We start from the raw sequence: 16,297 nt of genomic DNA, 5'->3' as shown, positions 1-16,297 counted from the left end.
AAATGAGCAAAAAATAGACAGTTGTAATTAAAAAATGTTAAGAGAGAGAGAGAGTGAATAGGAAAGAGGAAAATCAGTGGATCCAGAGGAAGGTGGACTAGGTGGGGAGAGCAGAATAAAGAGAGAGTGAAGAAGGCCATACAAAAGCCAGCCTGAACAAGTGAGTTTTCAGCTGCTTTTTAAAGGAGACCACTGAGTCCACTGATCTCAGGCTCAGGGGGAGAGAGTTCCAGAGTCTGGGGGCCACAGCAGCAGATGATCTGTCGCCTTTGGTCTTTAGCCTGGTGCTGCACAACCAGTAGGCTTTGATCACTGGACCTCAGGGACCGCTGGGGGTGTAGGGATTAAGAAGATCACCAATGTAAGATGTTGCTTGTCCATGTAAGGCCCTATAGACCAGAACCAGGATCTTGAAATGAACCCTGAAGTTGACTGGCAGCCAGTGAAGCTGGAGGAGAAGCGGGGTGATGTGGGTGTGTTTGGAGGACTTGGTCAGAAGTCGAGCACAGGCATTCTGAATGACCTGTAGACGGTTCAAGGAGGTTCTGCTCAAACACGTGAAAAGAGAGTTACAGTAGTAGTCTAAGCGTGAGGAGATGAAGGTGTGGAGAACTGTCTCAAGTTCAGAGCGGGGCAGAATGGGACTCAGCTTAACAATCTTCCTGAGAAAGAGAATGGACAAATAGTAACTAATGTTTAACAATAAAAACACGTTTAGGTTTTATCTCTCTTCTATTATAATCTACAGAAATAATTGATATCTCAGGATCTTTTTCTGCCGGTTCAGCAAAAAACAAATAAATGCCCGTAATGAAACCTCCCAAACTGCAGGTGGCAGTGTAAAAAGTAAACAAAGAGAACCGGATAGACACTTCACGCATGCGCCGTTTAAGTCTACGTCAGCTCTTTGCATTTCTTCGAGGTAAAGCTACGTGGCTGTTTACTCGTTCTTCTGTCTTCTCACCAGGCGCTTCATCGAAAATAGGTAAAATCAATCATCTTTAAAACATTATTTTTAACGTTTAACATTATTTATAATTTCCTATTTGAAACATTCTAGTGTTTCTCGGTTTTGTACCTAAACGTTACTTCAAGCGTTGGCGTTATTACCTTGGTTTAAAATTAAGCTAGCTGGAGAGTGTTTCACTTGAATTTATTCACGTGTACGTAATTCACAGTTGAATATAACGTTTATTGTTTAGTATACCAATATATGTGTGATGGAAAAGAAGATTATCAGTGGTGTACTGCCAATAGTGACGTTAACTCAAGCTAAAAAGTCCTTTTTAGCTACAGTTAGCGTTAGCACCGATTGAATGTTGGCTACTCTTTAGATTCATCTTATTTTACTCCGTAGCCCTAAAGTCATCATGGATCAAGTCATGCAGTTTGTTGAGCCCAGCCGGCAGTTTGTGAAAGACTCCATCAGACTCGTCAAGAGATGCACAAAACCCGACAGAAAAGGTAAGTTTTTACATTATTTCAAGTGTCTGAGCAAGTTTATTTTAACTCACATTTCAGATTAAATAAACAATTGTTTTTTTTCCCCAGAGTTTCAGAAGATAGCCATGGCCACAGCGATCGGGTTTGCTATCATGGGATTCATCGGCTTCTTTGTCAAGCTCATCCACATCCCAATCAACAACATCATTGTGTAAGTTAAACCCTTTTTGTGCTTTCAGTTGTTGATTAAATGGAGATCTATACAGATTTATATGGTTTGTGTGTGAATGGTCAAAGACTGAAATGATGGGATTAGCTTAACCAAATAAATATGCATTTATAAGATCATAACGGTTACAGAGAAATGGTCCAAACACTGGTGGTGTTACAATAAAATTCACTATGCAATAATTTAATGAGTGCATTTAAAAGCAAAGTATAAAGTTCCTTTAAACCTTTTTTTTATAACAAATGATAAATTAACTACATTGCACTTTTTATTTAAAGAGCAAGTCACCCCCTACAAGAAGCGTGCTCTACTCCCACGTCATGTTTGAAAAATGACACAAATGCTGTTGCCTAGCAGACCGAGAGGGTGGAGCCACTAACAAATACACACACTCACGACATTGTGACATCATAATGTACCAGTTTACATCATAGCATACCTCTTAGCCAATAGCGGTGGCAGATTTAAATTCAAATGCAGTGCAGACTTTTTACCTGTCAGCGGCACAACACTGACAGTTTCAGGCAGAAAATTTAAATTTTAACTAAAATGCACTAAAGTGCAAAACTATTGATTACACGTGTCTGCAGCACGATTAGACACGCATTTATAGTTTATCAGGAAAAAAAGTTGATTTGGGGGTGACTTGCTCTTTAATGCTGGTGTAAACAAACCTTTAAATGCAGCACAAATGTGTGTGTTTAAATTTTTCCATAACGTTTTTTGTGTCTCCATCTACTAACATTGCCCTCATTGTTTTTCTTGTAGTGGTGGTTAAATCCGGATCAAGCAAAATGGGAAAAATATGGATCTCTGGAGACATGGTGGCTTCATAGTGTTATCGTACCGATGTGATGAAAAAAAGAAACAAAGAACAGCATTTTTTACATTCTGTTCTCAACATTTATATTTCTCTGTAAATAAAATGAGTGAAAGCCAGAAACTGTTTTTCTTTCTTAAAAATTTTATTATATTGGTGATAAAAAATGTTTGACATGAAAAGTTGAATCAAAAATAGCTTAATTTAAACATTTCTACTAAGCAGGTCTCTGGTTCTGGAAGTAGTAATCTGCAGAATGTATAAAGGAGCGATGAAGGGAAATTCATGTTTACACCTTCTTTCCATCATTTATGATGTAAATCAGCAGAGGGGAACCCTGGTTCTCGAGGGCCGGTATCCTGCACGTCTTTGCTCCAACACTCCTGATTTAGTGGTTGATTCACCTGTTCAGCAACTCATCAAGCTCTGCAGAAGCCCGTTAATCGTTTGATGCAGGGTTGAAACTAAAATATGCCGGATAGCGGCCCTTGGACCAGGGTTCCCCACCTCTGATGTAAATGAGGAAGAAAAGATCTTTTCTATAGCGCCTCAAGATAAAAATCACGAGGCACTTCACAAAAACAAAAAAATGTAAAAATATATTCAAAATGAGCAAAGAGGGAAATCAGTGGATCCTGAGGAAGGTGGAATAGGTGGTCCACTGATCTCAGGCTCAGGGGGAGAGAGTTCCAGAGTCTGGGGGGGCCACAGCAGCAGATGATCTGTCACCTTTGGTCTTACGCCTGGTGCTGCACAACCAGTGGGCTTTGATCACTGGACCTCAGGGACCTGCTGGGGGTGTAGGGACTAAGAAGATCACCAATGTAAGATGGTGCTTGATTCAAAATCATACATTCTGATTAACCTGATTTCTCTGAGATGTTTTCTTTACTCCATTTTTATGAATGCCCATGCTCCAGAGCAGAGGTTTGTCTGTGGACACAGTTACAGCCTTCCGTGGATCTCCTCGTTCAGCGGGCTCATAGGTGTTGGAGGTGCTCACCAGCTTCCCAAACTCCAGGACCTGGTTACCTGGAAGGAGAAGAATGATGTGATTAACTGCTAATTAGCACAATAACAACGTCTACGAGGAAGCGTGTTGGTTCTACGAGCCGCGATGTGAAAGGACTTTTTGACTTTATGGTATTTTATCATCCACTGCAGAAATTCACGTATCCTTTTACACTAAAACAGGAAATTTTCATTTTCTGCTTAAAGAACAAACAAATCTACTCAAACAACATCAAATTTGACCACTAGAGTTACATGAGGTGTTTTATATTTTGGTTAACTTAGATCTAGAAAGGGAAAATTTAATGTGGCTATTTATTAAAAAAAATATCAACATACAAATTCTTCATCTCAAACCAGGGTTTTATTTTGGACGTTAAACACTTCTGAGTATCTAAAGCTGGAAAAACAAGCAGCACTGCCCTCAAGTGGTTACATAAAGGCATTGTTTATCCTGTCAGATGGTCGAAATTAACAAAAAAATCTTATATTATAGCTTTATTATTTGGACTTAACATGTAATATTGATTTTAAGGTGCTACAGAACACATTTAAGACCAGTTCAAAGTTGGCGTTTGTTTATATGTGGTGATATATTCAAAAATCTAGATTATCATGAAAATATTCCATCAGATTGTACTATTTTTAATCTGTCTTCAGCTAAATTAATTACACTTAGCCACGTCGTTCTTTGGAATCTGAAGTCTTGCCACACACACAACAAATCCCTGAGTAATCCTTATATCATAAATAACTGCAGCTGCTGTCATGCGAAATAATTCCTCTCAAAGGAACGACTAATAAATCACCGACTGTGCATGAAAAGGTGCAAACAGTGAAACGGTGCATCCGTTTCTTCTCTTCAATTACCAGTTACGTTTATGGATGCTGCATTGGCTCCGAACAAGATGAGCTGACAAGCTTCCTGAGAATGGAGCCGCTGGATCGTGTCTAATATGCAAAGGGTCAACTCACACAGAACATGCATAGAAGCTCCGTGGCCTATCAGCCACAGTGTTATTAGAATCTGTAGCTAATAAACTATACACCAGCGGATGACTGAACAGCTGGTCAAAACCTTTTAAGGTGCTTGTTCTTAATCAGGTATGGTTTCCTGGAAGCCTATTTACATCTCAGCTCTAGCCAACTTGACCCAATTGTGTGCTGCTTGGATTCAGCAGAACAGGAGCTGTGTTTGGATTTATGCTGATGGATTAGTACATCTGACCGCTACAAACTACAGCCGGAACCGGGGGTCCCATCGTGTACTAGGTATCCACACAGAAGTTAATTCAAGTGTTTAGTGACACCTAGTGGGCATGCTGGGAAACTGCTAATGTGAAAATCATTGTTCACGCCAGAGCCACAAGATGAGTGTTGCACGTCTATGAGCGAGGCTTAAAGCATAAGCAAAGTGCTGCAGAACATAAATCTCCCAACAAGCACTCCTGCAGACCGGGCGGTGTGAAGAGAGCGAGCATTCAGAGACAGGATTTTTTTTAACCCTTAATGAGACTGCTTCAGGTCAGCTGTGCTCTTATGTCCCAGTTCCACTGAGTGGAACGGTCTGGGTCAGAGCGGGGCATCGTGGGCCAGTATGGATCGCTGATTTCAGGAGAGCTTTTCGATCACAAGTTGGACTTTCATTTGGCAGGCGGGGTCAACCCTAAATGAGCACCATCCTGAATGTGGCCATCACCACGATAGTAAATGGCTTGTATTTGATATAGCACCTTCTAGAGTCCTGGAACCCCCCCAAGGTGCTTTGCAACACAATCAACTCTCTCTTCACTATGACACATCGGTACAACGCCTGCATCACCGCAGACGCAGCGCCGATCCGCATCTCTCACTCACCCGTGAACACACTTAAACTCCTCCACTTAGGGCAGGACCTCATCCCTGACTTGGAGAACATCTATCTGCATATTTAAAAAAAAAACATGTATCAAAGTGAGCAGTTAAGGTCCACAGGGCTAAAAAATGGAAATGCTTAGATCCATGCATGTACAGTTTGATACTTATGGATTTATGCAGCTTTCTTGACTTGTATGTGCACAAGTTTTTAGAAAGTGCACACACCTTCACACACAACAACCTCGGGAAAGGTTCTGTATCCGCTTGCCAATCATCTCTGCCATCGTTCAAAGCTCATCTTTAGTCTAGAAACGACAACGCTGTCCTGAAAACATCTCCTTTACCAGTGACACCCGAGTACCAGCCTGTAAGATCTCACACACTCTACGTCAGCGAGGACTGCGTTTACAGACCGCACTTAACGACATTTAACGAGTCACTAAGGTGTTGTAAAGACAAATGCACAGCGAGGAGATAGTTTCACTTTGGACACTAGGGGGTGCTAAAAGCAAGCTAAACTGCCTGGTATCCCTTTAAGTCAATTCTTAGGATCTTCTACTTTTACTTAAGTAATCATTTATACACCTGTATTTGTACTTTTAAATAAGTGAAAAAAAAAACCATCAAGTACTTCTTCCACCACCGTTGTTTTGTTTACGCGCCCTTCTTGTGTGAAATGACACCGTTAACCTGGTGACACAAACACAGAAATGCTCAGTTCTTTTGTATTTTGCTGAATGAAAATAACAATGACTGATTGGTATTTTTGTTTGCTTCAGTAAAAAAGAGGAACAACAAAAATATGGCTGTGACTTCAGACTAGCTGCCAAAATAAGCGATTAACAGGTTGCTAATACCAGTGGAAGCTGATTAATTTAGTTATTAATTACATGTATTTTTTATATTTACATCATCATCTGTTTTCAGCCACTTATCTGGAGTCGGGTCGCAGGGGCAGCAGCCTAAGCAGAGGCCCAAACTTCCCTCTCCCCAGCCACTTGGGCCAGCTCCTCCGGGGGAATCGCCAGGCAGTCCCTTCAGGGTGTCCTGGGTCTTCCCCTGGAGTTCCTCCCCGTTGGACGTGCCTGGAAAACCTCACCAGGGAGGCGTCCAGGAGGCATCCTAACCATATGCCTGAGCCACCTCAACTGTCTCCTCTCAATGTGGAGGAACAGCAGATCTACTCCGAGCCCCTCCTGGCTGACCGAGCTTCTCACCCTATCTCTAAGGGAGAGCCCAGATACTCTGCGGAGAAAACTCATTTCAGCCGCTTTCTTTTGGTTACTACCCAGAGCTAATGACCACAGGTGAGGGTAAGGGGCTCGACACACGGGAGGCGACAAACGACCGCGATCAGCGAAATTCGTCGCTGTCGCTTTTATTACCTGACACACACGGCCAGCGGCAAAGCCGATGACGCGGTTTGTTCCATGGCGAAATCGAAACTTCCGTTGTTTTGATTGGCTGTGTCAGGTTGGAGGGAATTAAGGTTATTTAAGCGGTTCAGAGTTAAAAATTGGTAGACATGATCTTTCACAAGGTGCTGCTAGAGTTATGTGAAATCTTACTCCTGATTTTACTATATAAACATAACTTCTTCATGTTTGCTCGGAGGTGTACGGAGCATCCTGTCCGCTCATTGGTCAGTGAATGAAACCTCCGTTGATTGGTCCTCGTCCGAGCGACAGCGATGAAAAGTTGAAAATATTTCAACTTTCTGGGATCGCGTCGCTGGGTCGCCTGTGCACGACACGTGCACGAGCGCTAAATTTCACACGCACGTTTTTCGCGTTTCGCTTAGTAGGAGGGAGACCCGCGATTATCGCTTTGTCGCGCATGTCTCATTGAAAACGAATGGAGAGGCGACGTCGCTTCCCATGTGTCGAGCCCATTAGAACGTAGATCTACCGGTAAATCGAGAGTTTCAGCTTCCAGCTCAGCTCTCTCTTTACAATGATCGGCACAACGCCCGCTTCACTACAGAAGCAGCACCAATCTGCCTGTCGATCTCGCCCCAAGATACTTTAAACTTCTCCACTCGAGGCAGGACCTCATCCCTGACCTGGAGCAGGCATTCTACCCTTTTCCAGGAAAAGGAATAAATAAATCCGTTATATAGAAAACGTATATGTCCTCAAGTTAGCGCAATAAAGCTGTTTCATAAAGGAAAATGTGATTAATATCGGTATGACACCAGGCAACTGTGGTGTCAAGTCTATCCATTTTGATTCACTTGAATCTACATGAACAAAAAGAGATTTTATCACACTTTAGATTTTCTTATACATGCTAACAACAATGATTAAAAAGCAAGTCAACCCCTACCAGAGTCTAACTCCACTCCCATTTCATGTTTGAAAAATGCAACACATGCTGTTGCCTGGCAAACCGAGAGGGCGGAGCCGCTAACAAATACACACACACTCAGGCTCACGACAGCATTGTGACATCATAATGTACCAGTTTACATCATAGCATACTTCTTAGCCAATAGCGGTGGCAGATTTAAATTCAAATACAGTGCAGAGTTTTTACCTGACAACGGCACAACACTGCCAGTTTTAGGCAGAATATTTAAATTTGAACTAAGATGCACTGAAGTGCCAAATTATTGACGACACGTGTCTGCAGCACGATTAGACACTCGTTTATTTAGTTTATCAGCAAAAAAAATGTTTATTTGGGGGTGACTTGCTCTTTAATGTGTCCTCATTAATCATCACAACACCTTCACAAGGAACTGAAGTCCATGTCATGTTGACTGGACTGTCTTCATGACTTGACGCAGTGCTTCTATGGTAGAGTTGAGAGAGAACCAACAAGCATGTACAGTATCTACGGTGGCACTTAAGATCAAGTATCTCTACATATGAGACACTTTAATCTAACAGCTGAAACGTCTCTCAGCGTTCCTAAGTATCTACAGGAGTGATTCATCACTAAATTAAACGCATCAGCTCTGTTCATGATCTAAAACATGCTGAAGCCAGACAGCAGCGCCAGGTAGGTCAGCTCTATTTTTTTCTAAGTCCCAGCAGACCGGACCGGCACTTGTGAAGTTGCAAGTGGAATATTCTGGGGGCAATAAAGACCGGATTTCATTAATCCTGTAAAGCACAGGTGTCAAACTCCGGTCCTCGAGGGCTGCTATCTCACATGCTTTAGTGTTTTCCCCGTTTCAACACACCTGATTTCATTCAGGTGGCTTCTGGAGAGCCCGATGAGCTGCTGCACAGGTCAATCAACTGTGTTGGAAAAGAAAAACAATAAAAAAACGATAAAAAAAGATTACATTAATATGGCATACGAGCACCTCGACCTCAACACCAGACACCTTTTCAAAGCTGTTTCGAAGTTGCATTTAAAAACATTATTTTAGAAAACAATAATTATGCAAAAACAATGTATGAAATTAAACCACATAAGGGGAAAAATAAACACAAAGGAACAATGACGGAAAGGAATGAAGCTAATCGTTTGTCCACAGGCGCCTACGTGCACATCAAACAGGGACAAAGAAAAATGCCATTCTGCTTCAAAGTCTCCCAAACAAGAAAAGGTATTAGAGCAGCTTGACTCAGAATGGGGGGATAATAATCCTTTTGTGTAGTTGGGTTACTTAATGACTGTGTGAGCGCAGAGCCACAATCACTGTGCTGCATGAGCAGAACGTCAGACTGTGCTGAAGTGTTGGCCTAAAGTTCTGCTCTTGGCAGGATAATGGCTCTCCACCATGATTTTAACCAGCATGAGGTTGGCAAAGCTGGAAAAATAGAGCGTTAGGTGTGAGTGAGCAGGTACACTTCGCAGGTTTCTTTGGGACGGTCAAAAGTCCCGCACAGGGTGGGTGCAATAAACAAGGACTCTCATACAAATATGAAATGAAAAGCCCCTAAAAGCCACTTTTCCCCAGTCATGCCTTCATGTGAACATTATGGCAGAACATTTGGAGGTTTCTCTCAGCGTGTCATGCTGCTGAACCTTAGACTGAATCATCCCGAGATTTCTCCTGAACAACACAGTTGTTGTAGAACAATCAGAAAAGACTTAACATGTCGAACTCCGGACGTTTTACAGGGATAAATAATGATGGCAGGTGCAACTACAGTACATGCCACTAGAGGCAGCAGAGCTCAACAATAGGAGACAATTCTCAACAGGATGGCAAATGTAATACCTACATTTAGTAACACACACACACTCACACACACACACACACACACACACACACACACACACACACACACACACACACACACACACACACACACACACACACACACACACACACACACACGTGTACGTGCTAACTTTACAGATCACAAAAGGCTTTCAGATAGCTTCATTAGTAATCCCCTCCTCAAAGCTGATAGCGATCAATACTCCCCCCCCCCCCATCCATTGCAAAGGGGGACCACAATGAGCGTCGCACCCTCCGGTGATAACAAAGGAGATGTTTGCTGGCCCTAATTGCATTTCCAGCGCCACAGCTGAAAGGGCCCGTCAGCTGTAAGTAGCACCGTATTTACACAACAAATTACCCAGGAGAGCAGGAGAGATAGAAGGGGAGGTTGCGGGGAGGAGAGGAGAGGCTTTACAGACACACTCGCGCTGCAATGGCCAGGTAGAGAGTGGAATTACGGGTGGTTGTGGCCATTTCTGAAAGATAGTGAGGACTGCTGCTACTCTATTTTTTGCTTCTTCAAAGTGTTGTGTAAAGAGGCTCTTAGAGGACGTGTTAAAGGTGTCGGCTTTAGCGCGTAAAAAAGAAAAAACACTGAAGCACTAGGAGCCAAAAAAGCAACACGACAAGTTGAGGTCTGGTATTTACTTGAAAAAATAGCTTTGTTAAGTAAAAAAAAAAGAAAAAAAAGAAAAAGTGAGTTAGTTTGTACTGCTGCAGTGCAATGGGCTGTTGCTAGGCTTAACAGTTAAAAGCTATCCATACTTTTATTCTGAAAGGATGTGAACCATGTGGCCCCGTTTCCACTTCCAAAATTTCTTTTACCAGACCGTCACCGGGCCATTTTAGGGACCAGCCGCGTTCCTGAACTGGGGCGTGTACGCAGAAAAGAGTTGCTGGGCTAGACTTCTTGTTACCTCATGCTGATTGGTTGTAACTCCGTAAGTAGGTAAGTAAAGTTTATTTACATAGCACTCATCACATAAAGAAAAATCACAAAGATCAACGAAACAAAGGTAGGAAATACAAGATGTTGCCAAAACAACCGGCATTTTTAAAACTGGAAGAGTTACTGGTGAAGTGGAATGGGAAGGTAATTCAAATTCAAATAAAAAAAAAACTTTAATAATCCCCGAGGGGCAATGAAAATAAGCAACATTCACGCTGCTTCAGTCACATTTTTTAAACTCACAACACCGAAAAACTTGTCGGACTCGGAAATCCCCACAAAGTGCACTGCACTGTGGATTCATGGAGCACCGTAATAAACCCAACAGCTTCTGGTCTCTGAAGGCCACGTTTTATATCACACATGTGCTGTCCTTCTCCCAAAAATAGTGGCATACTTTAACAAAATAAAACTTTTAATGTCATTAACTCATTCACTGCCATTTATGACTAAAGTTGTCATTTGCATTTTTTTACCGTGTGGGCATCGGATGAGCCCCGACACCGTGAGAACTAACATCTCAGCTCTAAAGCCGATCTTTATCCGCATGCGTCACATGATCAGGAAGCAGAAAATCCATGTGTTAGGAGATCGTTTTGGTCAGCTGCTGTAAAAAAAAAAGTGAAGCACGAACCAGAAAAGCTTCTGCCGATCACAATTCAACAAAGGATTATGAAAGAATGGATAAAGCTCGAAACGTGCGGATTCTTCCTGATGTAAGAGGTGAGTCTCCGCTTTGCACTTTGTACAGCTTCTGTACTGTTACCCACCTACTACCCCATTGAAAGGTGTCCTGCCCATGGCCAAAACCACACAGATTATATATCAGGCTAAATAAAGCAAATCATGGAAATCTCATAAATATTAGAACAAATTCAACTGAGCAGAAAACTAGGACAATTAAATGTTGATTATAGGGCTGTCGCGGTTGAGGAATTCCCCCTGCGGTGATTCAGGGTGGCTTAATATTGCGGTGTGCGATATTATTGCAGCCCTTTTTTTTATTGCAGTACTATCTAAACATAATGTTTACACATTTAAAAAAGGTTAAAAATTGCCGTGCCTTTTTTTATAACACTTTACTGAATGCAGATCAAAGGGCAGTAACAACACAGATCGCAGTAACGTTTGTTTCTCCGACAGTCGGAGTCCGACTGAACTTACAAACAACAAAATTCAGGAGGTTAAACTTTTAAATGCAAATTTGGCTGCAGCATCTAACAAATAAGAAACAAGTCCCCATTTTGTTTAGTTGTTTAAAATCAAGCATAAAAAATTACATGTACCGGGCGCGCCGGGGGGGCGGGCGCACTATCATTTCACTTTCACTTTCACACACACGAATGACGGTGATTTATAGCTCGGTCACGTCCTTGTTGCCTACAAGGAAAACCAGCATGTTAACCATATACGGTTTGAGAGAGGATCTGAGAGGGGTGGCAACATTTCCAGCAACACTGAAAACCCTCTCGGATGGTGCGCTCGTTGCACTAACGCACACGTACTTGCGTGCGACTCTGGCGAGCAAAGGGAATCTCTCCCGGTTGTTGCTCCACCATGTCAGGGGGGTTTCTTTAGGGTGGATGCATTCCTCCTACAGGTAGCGAGTGAGCTCCAGCTCGGCTCAAACTCTCTTCGGGACGGTTGCAGAAGCAGTGCTTGTCCTGTACTTCAGCAGGTCTCCGAGCGTTTATTATTATTTTTTTGCCGCTGGTGGCAGCTCTATCTCGGCCAAGGACTCTGGCTGCGCAGCAGCTGACGTACTGAAAACCAAAGTGCTCCCAAAGGAGCGAAGTGACGTTTCATTTTGATACCAGTGCAGCCATCCTTCTCAACATGCATCATTGAGTTGAACCAAGTTCAGTAATCACGGTGGCCAATGATGCAGCACGGTGGGCTTCTTCATATTGCGATATTTCATTTTTGCGGTTACCGCGACAGCCCTAGTGGATTACTTGATTTGTGATAATCAGATTTCTTTGCTCTCTCTCACAGAATCCTGGCTGCAGCAAGAGGACTGTTAGTTTAAATGAGTCGACTCCTTCTAATTATTTAAATAATCATATTGCTCGAAATACTGGGCGAGGAGGAGGAGTGGCAACCATTTTTCATTCAGGCCTATTAATCAGTCCCGTACCAAATAATAGTTACAGTTCTTTTGAACATCTTCTAAGTTTTCCTAATCCCGATTGCAAAACTGTAAAACCACTCTTGTTTGTAGTTTTGTATTATCCACCAGGCCCTTACTCTGAGTTTCTGGATAAGATCTCTGATTTTTTATCTGATTTGGTGCTAAACACTGATAAGGTCATTGTAGTGGGGGATTTTAACATTCATGTGGGCATTGAAAATGATAGCCTCAGTGTAGCCTTTAGTAATATCTTAGACTCAATTGGTTTTACCCAAAGAATACATAGCTCTACCCACTCCTGCCATCATACATTAGACCTTGTGCTGACTTATGGCATACAGTGTGAGGAAATAACAATATTTCCACATAATCCAGTCCTCTCGGACCACTTTCTGATAACCTTTGAGTTTTTTATAACTGAGTTCTCGAGACATGAAACTAAATTTCACTATAGTCGGTCTCTATCTGACAACACTGATGCATCTTTTAAATCAACTGTTTTATCTTCACCATCTTCAGCATCTCAGAGGAACGTAGCAGAGGGCAATATTTTTATTTCTAGCCCTTCACAAATTGATGCATAGGTTCATCATGTTACTTCCTCTTTACGTGTGGCATCAGATGATGTTGCCCCTTTAAAAAAGAAGGTAATTAGGGACAGGAAGTTGGCTCCCTGGTTTAATTCTCATTTACAAACTTTAAAACAAAACTCTAGAAAATTGGAGAGAACATGGCGCTCTACGCACCATGAGGAGTCCTACTTATCTTGGAGAAATAGTCTTGTGCTTCATAAAAATAAGCTTCAACAAGCTAGAACTGCTTATTTTTCATCGCTAATTGAAGAGAAAAAGAGTAATCCAAAATTTATTTTCAGTACAGTTGCCAAACTTACACAGAATCATAGCTCTGAGCCATCACCCTTAGCCCTCAGCAGCAACGACTTTATCGGATTTTTCAAAAGTAAAATTAATTCTATTAGAAACAAAATCATTAGCATCCTCCCCAATGCGATTTCTTCTTCCTCGGTAAGTGAGGCAGCATCAGAGGTGACTTTAGAACCTCATCTGTGCTTGAACCATTTTGATCCAGTTGAGCTTTCAGAGTTATCAAAAATATTAGCTTCATCTAAACCTTCAACTTGCATTTTAGATCCAATCCCAACCAAATTATTTAAAGATGCATTTCCTTTGGTTACTGCCCCATTCTAGATATAATCAATCTATCCTTAGTCAATGGATACGTACCACAGGATTTTAAGGTTGCTGTAATCAAACCTTTATTTAAGAAGCCTTCTCTGGATCCAGATCACCCAATGAATTATAGACCAATATCCAACCTTCCATTTTTATCCAAATTCCTTGAGAAAATAGTGGCCATCCAAGTATGTGAGCATTTAAACACCAATTATCTGTTTGAGGAATTTCAGTCTGGTGTTAGAGAGTATCACAGCACTGAAACTGCATTGGTGAGAGTTACAAATGATATTCTCATGGCCTCAAATAAGAATCTTGTGTCTGTTCTAGTCTTGTTAGATCTCAGTGCTGCTTTTGACACAGTTGATCACAATGTTCTTTTAGAAAGACTTGAACATGCAGGGATCAGAGGAACAGCGTTAGGTTGGTTTAAATCCTACCTGTCTGATAGATTTCATTTTGTAAATGTACATGACAAATCTTCATACTCCAGGGTTACTTGTGGAGTACCACAAGGGTCAGTGCTTGGACCAATTCTTTTTACTATATTTACGTATGTTCCCAATTGGTAAAATCATTAGACAGCATGGGATAAACTTCCACTGTTATGCTGACGATACTCAGTTATATCTATCCATTAACCCTGATGAACCGAATCAGTTAGATTACAGGCTTGTATTGAAGACATAAAAAATGGATGACTCAAAACTTTTTGCTTTTAAATCAAGACAAGACCGAAGTTCTCATCTTTGGACCTGAAATTCAGAAAAGGAAATTGCTCAATCACCTGACCTGAACGGCATTAAATTAATCTCCGAGAACAAAGTAAGGAACCTTGGTGTTTTTTTTTTTTGACCAGGACAAGTCATTCAAATCCCACATTAAACAGGTTTGTAGGATTTCCTTTTTCCACCTTCGGAATATTGCTAAGATTAGATGCATCCTTTCCAGGAGTGATGCTGAAAAAGTAGTTCATGCATTTTTTACATCAAGACTGGACTACTGTAATTCATTACTCTCAGGAAGTCCACAGAATGTAGTTAAAAGTCTTCAGCTTGTCCAAAATGCTGCAGCTAGAGTTCTGATGAGAATTAAAAAGAGAGATCATATCTCTCCTGTCTTAGCTTCCCTAGCTGCCTGTTAAATTCAGAATAGATTTTAAGATCCTCCTTCTCACATTTAAAGCTCTTAACAATCAAGCTCCATCATACATCAGTGTCCTGATTGTTCCATACGTTCCTAACTGAGCACTTTGCTCTCAGACTGCAGGTTTACTGGTGGTTCCCAGAATATTTAAAAATAGGATGGGAGGCAGATCTTTTAGTTATCAGGCTCCTCTCTTGTAGAACCAACTCCCAGCTTTAGTCCGTGAGGCAAACACTTTGTCTACTTTTAAGACTAGGCTTAAAACATTTTTATTTGATAGGGCTTATGGTTAAAATCTGATGTTAGCCTAGATCTGGACAAGTGGGGGAGTAGAGGGAGGTGGAGTGTACAGTCGGTAAAGACAACTCTCCCTTGCCCTGCCTCCATCTAAAAGGCTAGGTTATCCAGTTATCTCTGTAGTTATGCTGCTATAGGCTTACACTGTTGGAGGACACACTGACCACTTTCCACACTCTACTACTTTCTTCTACAATCTGCTCTTTAACTGTATTCTTTCCTGCAATTTCAGCTGTTAACTTTATTATTTTTCTAAGTGTTTTCCTCCCCAGAAGAAGCTACAATGGTGATCTGCTGAGCTGTGGTAGCCTCATGGAGGGGGCCATCGTCTTGAACACTGTTGCTAACCATTTAATCATTCTCTCCCTCCTGACAATAACATTTCACTTTCCTTGACATTGAATGTGTTGCTACTAGTTTACCCATTTAATTATAGATTCACTAGGATAAATACAATAAAGTTTATCTCTCACCAAATAGAATATTTACTAAGAAATCACAATGTAACCATAGAAACATTACTTAGTGTGTGTGTGTGTGTCTGCTCTGTCTTCTTGATCCCCAGTGAGTCGTGGTGGATGGCTGCTTATACTGAGACAGGATCCTCTGGAGGTTTCTTCCTGTTAAAATGGAGTTTTCCTCTCCACTGTCACTGCATGCTTGCTTAGTATAGGATTGCTGTAAAGTCACTGACACTAGCCAGTGACTCGATGCAGTTTGCTGGGTTCCTTATATAGGAAATGTTTTTTCTGATTGGCTTGATGAATTGACCTGTATTGCAATGTTTATTATGTGACGTGCCTTGAGACGACTCTTGTCGTGATTTGGCGCTTTATAAACTTCAATTGAATTGAATTTGTTTTGGTTGTTTTGGTGTCGACATCATCCTAGCGTGCAACGTTCTGTAACTCTTAAAAAACAGTAAAAACGGTGAGAAACGCTGGCAGCGAAGGGCTTTACCGATCAGGAAACGGCTGGCAGCGAATGAGTTAATATCATGGATGCTTTTTGGTGCTGACCGGTGACATCACTCACTGC

At 41.6% G+C, this 16,297-nt stretch overlaps 2 protein-coding genes across 9 annotated transcripts in view; one reads left to right on the top strand and one right to left on the bottom strand.

Moving 5' to 3' along the window:
- Positions 1–841: 841 nt before the first annotated feature.
- sec61g (SEC61 translocon subunit gamma) lies at positions 842–2,615 on the top strand. Its single transcript, XM_015955374.3, has 4 exons — positions 842–985; positions 1,358–1,464; positions 1,552–1,654; positions 2,441–2,615. The coding sequence occupies exons 2-4, from the start codon at positions 1,371–1,373 to the stop codon at positions 2,448–2,450; spliced, it is 207 nt and encodes a 68-aa protein (XP_015810860.1). The 5' UTR covers positions 842–985; positions 1,358–1,370; the 3' UTR covers positions 2,451–2,615.
- tpk1 (thiamin pyrophosphokinase 1) overlaps positions 2,441–16,297 on the bottom strand; it is a 152,609-nt gene continuing 138,752 nt past the window's right edge. For 3 of the 8 annotated variants that reach the window (XM_015955371.3, XM_015955373.3, XM_015955372.3), the window contains one exon: positions 2,441–3,524. In XM_015955371.3, the coding sequence (XP_015810857.3) occupies positions 3,340–3,524 (185 nt within the window). In that variant the 3' untranslated portion in view covers positions 2,441–3,339. Of the gene's footprint in view, positions 3,525–5,360; positions 5,426–8,547; positions 8,606–16,297 lie in introns of all 8 variants that reach the window. The other 5 variants (XM_054751103.2, XM_054751104.2, XR_011521109.1 and 2 more) reach the window with 3 other exon arrangements.

Source organism: Nothobranchius furzeri, chromosome 7 (assembly GCF_043380555.1).
Source record: "Nothobranchius furzeri strain GRZ-AD chromosome 7, NfurGRZ-RIMD1, whole genome shotgun sequence".
In the NCBI taxonomy this organism is placed as follows: Eukaryota; Metazoa; Chordata; class Actinopteri; order Cyprinodontiformes; family Nothobranchiidae; genus Nothobranchius; species Nothobranchius furzeri.
Note: the sequence above shows the minus strand (reverse complement) of the source record. Positions and strands in the feature narration are given on the sequence as shown.

Bases quoted from the DNA above. Each gene is read 5' to 3' on its own strand.
- sec61g (XM_015955374.3), top strand. From the start codon at position 1,371: ATGGATCAAGTCATGCAGTTTGTTGAGCCCAGCCGGCAGTTTGTGAAA. The intron at 1,465-1,551 runs GTAAGTTTTTAC...TTTTTTCCCCAG, and splicing joins CACAAAACCCGACAGAAAAG to AGTTTCAGAAGATAGCCATG.